Source organism: Xyrauchen texanus, chromosome 28, assembly GCF_025860055.1.
Source record: "Xyrauchen texanus isolate HMW12.3.18 chromosome 28, RBS_HiC_50CHRs, whole genome shotgun sequence".
NCBI classification, from domain to species: Eukaryota; Metazoa; Chordata; class Actinopteri; order Cypriniformes; family Catostomidae; genus Xyrauchen; species Xyrauchen texanus.
In genome coordinates, this window is record NC_068303.1 from 13,713,245 (window position 1) to 13,721,131 (window position 7,887).

The following is a 7,887-nucleotide window of genomic DNA, read 5'->3' on the forward strand; positions in this document are numbered from 1 at the left end:
AATAAAATAATCAACATCAATTTACAAATATGTTTTCTAGATATAATTCACAGACCATGTAGTGACTACTTTTCCACTGAATGTCCACCCGTTTATTTTTCACCCTGACCCTGCCCATGTAACCCATGTACATTTTTAGTAATTTAGTTTAAACTGTATGACTTTAATTGTTTAAACATTTCTTTTTAAACGATGAAACAAATATATGTATAAAAGTATAGTATGCTTAATTTTTCAAGTTCCAAAGCATAAATGTCACCGGAAATTACCCTTTTACCAAATTTGTATTAAAAGTAAAATTGCCTTCTATCAGAGAGTTTGATTCTGTAATTGTGACACTGACCTTTATTTTGAAGAGACAACGTGTCGACGCAATTACCGGAAGTGATTATTTGCCGCACATTTACGCTCTAAGCAGCTACCAGTGACTAGCCGTCAACGGTTGGCACAGCATTCGTCGAGACGTTTAGAGCTCATAAACAGACATGGTAGGTATTTCAGTGCTGTGTTTATATTACTGTATGTGTTATTGACGTTTGTTTGGCAAGAAATACGTGTTTCTTTGGCTGCATTGACTCGTTCAACAAATGTTGTTTTAAGGAAACGTGCTAGCAGCAGTGTAGCAAGATACCGACGAATGTACAAAAATACACGAGTTCTGATGTTTGCATTTCAATGTATTATATTTCTAGAGTTTTTTTTTGGGCAACAAGATTAAGGATGTTGTTTTGAGTGTGATAAACTCACATTTCATGTCATCAGTGATGGTCTCAGCCATGATAACAAGCCTCTAGTTTGTTTTGTTGTTGGGGGAGGGTTGAAGTACAACCGCTGGTGTTTTTAGGGTCTTGGGGTCCGTGTGAACATTTGATTATTTGAACAAATTATGTTCGTGTTTTAGTTAATATAACATGTCAGCTGTTTTGAATATATGATTAAGTTGTCATCGTTTTAATATTCTTTATACAGTGGTGTCCAGAAGTGTGAGACCTCTTGGCCTTTTATGTTTCTAATTTTAATACACTTTTTTTTTTTTAATTAAATTTCCATTATCAGCATGAAACTTGAGTGGAAATGTGAATTAAAAAATTTACATATTTTATCAAAAGTGTGCGAAACCTGATGTTATGCCCACTTGATTTGAGAATATTCCCAATAGCATCTTGTGTGCCTCTGACCTTTTCGTTCAAGGAAATGAACAGTCACCAATCTGCTTACATTTGATCGGCGACCTAGTTATCTTGAATATTTCTTATTATGTAAATATGCTTCGTTGTTTTACATCTTTCAAGTTCCTAAAACCCTTTTAATTGCCAGGTTTAAAATAGATTTTGAGTCCCAAAATATCAGCTTGGTCATAGTTGAACCACATTGTATGTTTAGTTTTTTTTAGGTGTATTACTTTTTAGTGTTTCTAATTTAGTGTTTTTTTTTTTTTTAAATATGAACTGGGTACATATATCAAAATGTGTCGAGTATTCATTCATACTTGTTTTTGTTTTTTTTTCTCCATGGTGTTCAGTCTCACACGATTCTGCTGGTGCAGCCCACCAAGAGACCAGAGGGCAGAACATATGCAGACTATGAGTCTGTCAATGAATGCATGGAAGGTAGGTTTTTCCTTTTTAGTTTAGATGTGATTAACTTCTATGGACAATTCTTATGGTTTAATATACATTTAACACTTTCCTCCTCCTTTAATAATAGGAGTGTGCAAGATGTATGAAGAACACCTGAAGAGAATGAATCCCAACAGTCCCTCTATCACATATGACATTAGCCAATTATTTGATTTTGTTGATGATCTTGCTGACCTCAGCTGTCTTGTGTAAGTATCACACTTTTACACTAAGGTAGTGTGTAGTATTTAACCATATGAAATACTTTGTTTTAAATAGGGTTGGGAATTGATTATATTTTTTTAAACGAATTAACACCATGAATAATCGTGGTACATGACACATTAAAATATACTCATAGCTGCAAGCAGTTCAGGGTTTTTCCTGGCTCAAAATGAGGCAGAGGTGGTACCATCCTGATCATGTGCACACATACGCTTGTCCCATGCCTTCCACTGGCTGAAGCAAACGCTTACAAGCAACATATTTTAGGTGTTCTAATAATTGTTCTAAGTTCTAAAGATTGAAGAAAATTACAATTATCAACATATAGCATATTTAATTAAAAAAGCTAACCTGTTCAACATTAATTAAATACAACATAACAGCTAATGTGTTCATTTATAGTTTACAAACCACAAACTTGATTAACCTCTTTAACCGACAATAAGCTCATCTCTGATCTCAAGTGGCTATGGTGGGAAGGGACGGTGTGTAAAGGCCAGTTGGCCACTGTTTTACAACTTTGGACTGATCGCTTGGATTGACAGGACTTGATTTACCATGCAAACAACTGAAACAGTGCTGGATCTTATTACTTGTTCTATGTAATTATGTTTATTGTGGCATTTACAAATGGAAGTAGTTCTTTGGTTCAGTAAAACCCTCAGATCACTTGTTTTAGAGATTTTTGGATAAAAAGTCTAACTTGGTTCCAAATGCCATAACTTGCTTTGAGATTTTTTTTGCCCAGATACAGTTGATATGAGTGTGGTCATCATGTCAAGCATGAATAACAAAATTAGTAAACAAACTGCATCACTTTCTCAGCAGTGTTGTACCATAACAGCCTCTTATTAAGTCACTGAAATAAGACCATGAAACGCATAATAGATTTTGTAGACTCCAGTTTTTGCTCACAAAATTATCTTTTATGGGACACTTTTTGTGTTGGGCCGTATTGGCTCTTCTGAGGTAAATTAATTCTTCCAAACACAATAATGAGCTCATACGGGAAAGACTGTACCTATTGTTGGTTTCATACGGATTACACAATCAGAGAATATTTGTTTTCGATTTAAATTGGTTCATTAGACAATTCAAGCTTTATATAGATGTATACACTTAGTTTTGGTTCATTTTCGTGATGCGCTCCAGACAGAAGTTCACAGAGACCGAGAAAAAGTAAACCCTTTATAGTTTCGAATGATGTCTTACTCTTACCTGTATGACCAAAAATGACAGGATTTCTATCTGCTGTTATCAGGGAAAAAGTCAGGTGATTGCGCCGGCATGTTATGTACTCAATCTAAAAAAACAACTCAAACAGGAGCAATATTGAATTTTGGGGGCATTTCCGACCCTGCACGATGCTATTTTAAGCCAACCCCTGATTAGCTTGCTTGTTAAGCTTAATGGAGGGCTATTGCCCAAGGTATACATTGGTTTTGAAGCAAACATTAAGCGCCAGCGTACTAGAGCTGTTGGAAAAAATAGTTTCCGCAATGCATCGCGATTCATACTCAAACGATTCTCAAAAGAATCTTAATCGATTCCGAGTTCAGTTTAAATCACGGCAGAGCAGCAAATTCCATTTGTGCTTAAAAATGAATAGCATGGCATAGATTAATTTTAAATAATGAAATACTATTAAATTATTTGCAATGCTTAAAAATAAAAATTATATAATCTGTTGAAGAAATAGTATTCAGTTTGTTTTGATGAAGCAATATTTCTTTGTGCTTTTTAAGATTTTTTTTTTTAAAAGGTTCTAAAGAAAGAACTGAGATATTCTTTTAAACTATAGAACCATTTATTTAATCTTGTGGATGTTCCATGTTTTGTTCACAGCTCATACTGAATGTAAAATGTGACTCGCTTTGATATTTTTAAAAAGGCTGTTAAATAAAAAGCTGAAAGGGGAAAATATAGAGTAAAAAAATAAATTTTGAAGAAACTAAAAAAGAAAGATATTGAAGGACAAGATGCATCGAGAATCGTTTTAAAATTGAATCGTAATCGAATCCAGTGAAGATTTACACCTCTACTGTGTACAGTAGAACGCAAGCCTGTCAACGTATGCTTTATATGACTGCGTGCATTCGGAGGTGGTTGGCGCATGTGTGCAAAAACTGCTATGAGATACTGGACTCACGAGTTTAGAGACAAAGATGTCTTTATAGTCTTCAGACTCGAGTTACACAAATGCAGAGACCTCCTCACAGATGCGTTCATGATTTGCACATCCACTGTTGTTTTCACATTCGTCTCCTGTTTAGTGTTGATTAAATCTTGCGTGTTTGCATCTGGGCTTAAGCAGGAAATAAAGTAAAGAAAATCTTTGATGTAAGTCTATTTATACTTGCCATAAAATCAGTTGACATGCTGTAATAAAAAGTTGGGCAAAATCTTCTGGCGTTTTCGAGTAGTAATAATAGGATAAAATGTGCAGTTTTAATTAACATTGGTGTTAAGTACTGGCAATACCCACACACTGTTTGACTAGAGCCGGCTGCTTTCAAGTGCTAACGTGAGTAATGTACCGGTATTTCTGTGTGTGTTGTATAGAGCGCTTGTGTCTCGCTGTGCATATGAACAGTCAAATGTGTTTCTTGGTAAAATTGTTGTTCTTGATGCAATATTAATATATAAACCCATTGGCCTCCATCTATCATGGCCTCCTAATAATCTCCATCCCTAAATTGGCTGGTGGGTGTTCTGGCGCACTATGGCTGCCGTCGCATCATCCAGGTGGATGCTGCACACTGGTGGTGGTTGAGGAGAGTTCCCCTATACTATGTAAAGTGCTTTGAGTGCCTAGAAAAGCACTATGTAAATGTAAGTTGTTGTTGTTGTTGTTGTTTATAAACAGTGGTTATTGTTATATGGCAGAGTAATCAGATGGGACAAAAATCTTAAATCTCAAGTCTGTGTGGCGTGTAAATCCAGCCTAACAGACCTGCTACTGTCTGTTACAGGCCTATCGTTGATTTTAATCAAACAACAACATTGACAATAAAAAGATGCGTTCATGTTTTACATCGCTGGCGTTATCTAATGCAGTCTTGTATGATTATATTATGTAGTGACAGCCAACACAATAAGCTCTATGCATTTTTAAACAATTATTTAGTGGAATGGGGAGGATGAATATCTTGACTGTTGTTTTACACAAGAGGACTGTTTGATCACTTGGTTTGGCTCGATCACAATGAATAATATAGCTTAATAATATATTCAGAAATGAGTAGGTATCAACAACCATTGAATAGCGATATCTCTGTTCTAGCACCAACCAAATCTTATGTGTAAGTTCATCCAAAAAGTTTGCACTTCAAATAAGTTCACTCGCCATCTTCACCACCAGCCAGGTACAGCATCCCATGCTTTTTTCCTTTGTTAATTATTGCTTATTGAGGGTAATGGAGCACTTTAATACTAGTGTCTTTCAATTCAAGACTGAGGTAAGTTCTGAATTTACTGACCACGCGTGCTGTTGCATGCATTTGTTTACATTTGGCAGCACCCTCAGAGGTGTACATGTATTGCTGTTACTATATATAGGCAGTTTTGTTTAAGGCTATGACTTGTATTATACTGCAGTTTTAAATTATAAATGTCTGCTTAAGCTAAATATTTAAAATATACATTTTATTTTGTCATTTTAAATTTTGAAGAAATTTTACTTGAACTCTTGAGGTCTACCATGTTTTAATTTAATTTGTTAATATTATTATAAGCATTATTCTTTTTAAATAAAGTGTTTTTAATAGTATATTTATTTTGTTATTTTTCTATATTTGGGGTGCAGCAGGGCACACTATATACAAGTCTCCTCTTGTAATTTTAACAGGTACAGGGCAGACACACAAACCTACCAGCCCTACAACAAAGACTGGATCAAAGAAAAGATCTATGTTCTGCTGAGACGTCAAGCCCAGCAGGCAGGGAAATAAGGAGTGAGTGACTGGGATGCAAATGGACTGAATTTTGTCTGATGCTAGTCCTTAACTTTATCAGAACTACGCTACATCACAGGGCAAATGTAGATTAACCTAGTGGGGTAAAGTGATGCCGCTTAGTTCAGATTTTGTTGATTTGGATGTCTTCTCAGTCAGTTGGTCCAAGCACAGAGTGAAAATATTTTGCATTTTAAATTGCGTTTTTGTAACAGGAGTTGGGGACACAGGATATTTATCAGACAAGAAAGTACGATTGGGAAAATGTGTTTAGGGTTTGAGGCATTTTTTTTAAACCCCTCTCAATAGATGTTGTTTTTTTTCTTGTGTTTTATATTGTGGTTTAATCGTTCCTCCATTTAGTAAAGTATGCTACTTACATATTTCAGATTGTGGAGATGGTTCTGAGCCATCTTATTTCCCAACTCTTGTCCTCAGTGCTCCTCAGTTCTGTCACAGGCTGTACACCCTCTCTGTTTTGTGTATGTAATATACAAATAAAAAAAACTTCTTACTCACCAAAGTGTCAATTTCAGGACTGTTTTTTGCTTTTAAAGCATTCCAATTTTAGATTTTTTGTTTTTGTTTTGACAACTTGCCTGTAAACTCAATTTCTAAAAGCCTGTTTATTTGGCCTTATTGTACATTTAATTGTGCCACTGTGGACAACTAAGACTAAGCATTTTAGTGCTCTCCTTAATTATTTGGATGTGTTAATGGTAAGCAAAAACGAGTCTGTGAGCTTTCTTCTAAATGTCCCAATTTGTATGGTTGAAGATTTTAGTTGAAGTCCTGGCTTTTAAATAATACTCAGACCTGATTACTTAAAAATGACTCTTAAAAGTAATTGGAAAATATAGTTTTAAGACTAATCCAGAATTTTTTTTTCTTTTTCTTTCCCATTTTCAGTTTAATAAAAGGTGCTAGCTAATCAAATGAAGCCTTCACAAATTTACACCATTCCCATTTACACACTTCACAAAGTGTGACCATTTATTTAACTAGTGGCCAATAATTAACTAGACACTTTGGTCAACACGTCACAAATAGAATGAACTTTGCCTCTGAATTTGTTAGGAAGAGATGTTGCTTTACAAACTGAATTGTATTACATTTAACTCCGGTTATGAAGTTGAAGGTACCATTCTTGTTACAGGAAGAGATAAGGGGAGTCAGGGATGCCAGTGAGAGAGACACACATGGAGCTGTGTGTCTGTCGTCAAAGTTTATTATTATTGTCCAGTTCTGATAGATATTAAGTTATAATTAAAATCTTGTTGAACATTGATCTGGCTCCCGCCACCTCCTGGACACACAACCATATTAAAATGTGCTAAAACCACTCAGAACTCCTTAAACCATAGTAATGGTGATATTGTAAAAATCTTGCTGCTGTTCTGAAAATGAACCCACTATGATGGAAATTTGATCTTAAGCCTTTGGATTGTAGCTGGTTTAACATTGATTCCTGCTGGTTAATTATGCTTAATAGCTGATCCAAGCAAGTTTTGGTGATTGATTAGATGGACTACCAGCTGGTGGTGGTGACACAAAGATCATCTTGGTTATGGCTGGTAGACCACATTGTCTAAGGTGGTGGTGACCTCGCTGCCATCCCATATTTATATAACTTTCTTCTGCTAAAAAAGTTTTTTAGAAGAATATCTCAGCTCTGTAGCTCCATACAATTTAAGTGAATGGTGGCCACAACTTTGAAGGTCCAAAAAGCACATAAAAGCAGCTCAAAAGTAATCTATACGACTACAGTGGTTAAATCCATATCTTACGAAGCAATATGATATATGTGGGTGAGAAACAGATCAATATTTAATTCCTTTTGAACCACTATAATCCCCACCCAGTAGGCTGGGATACATACAAAGTATGCAAATAATTATAAACAAAAGAAGAGTGTGAAAGTTGAGATAGAGGGTGCATTCCAATCCGAAGGACTCACACAGGGTTATGATAAAAGGGACATAAATATTGATCTGTTTCTTACCCACACCTATCAGATCACTTCTGAAGACATGTATTTAATTACCGGAGTCATATGCATTACTTTTATGCTGCCTTTATGTGCTTTTTGG

The 7,887-nt window shown here is 35.3% G+C and overlaps 1 protein-coding gene across 1 annotated transcript; it reads left to right on the forward strand.

The window, feature by feature from the left end:
* Positions 1–384: 384 nt before the first annotated feature.
* Positions 385–6,321, forward strand: erh (ERH mRNA splicing and mitosis factor). The gene is made up of 4 exons (XM_052096037.1): positions 385–488; positions 1,523–1,610; positions 1,708–1,828; positions 5,692–6,321. Exons 1-4 carry the CDS (start codon positions 486–488, stop codon positions 5,792–5,794), a joined length of 315 nt encoding a protein of 104 aa, XP_051951997.1. The 5' UTR covers positions 385–485; the 3' UTR covers positions 5,795–6,321.
* The last annotated feature ends 1,566 nt before the right edge of the window (positions 6,322–7,887 follow it).

Bases quoted from the DNA above. Each gene is read 5' to 3' on its own strand.
- erh (XM_052096037.1), top strand. The intron at 1,611-1,707 runs GTAGGTTTTTCC...CTTTAATAATAG, and splicing joins TGTCAATGAATGCATGGAAG to GAGTGTGCAAGATGTATGAA. The intron at 1,829-5,691 runs GTAAGTATCACA...TAATTTTAACAG, and splicing joins GCTGACCTCAGCTGTCTTGT to GTACAGGGCAGACACACAAA.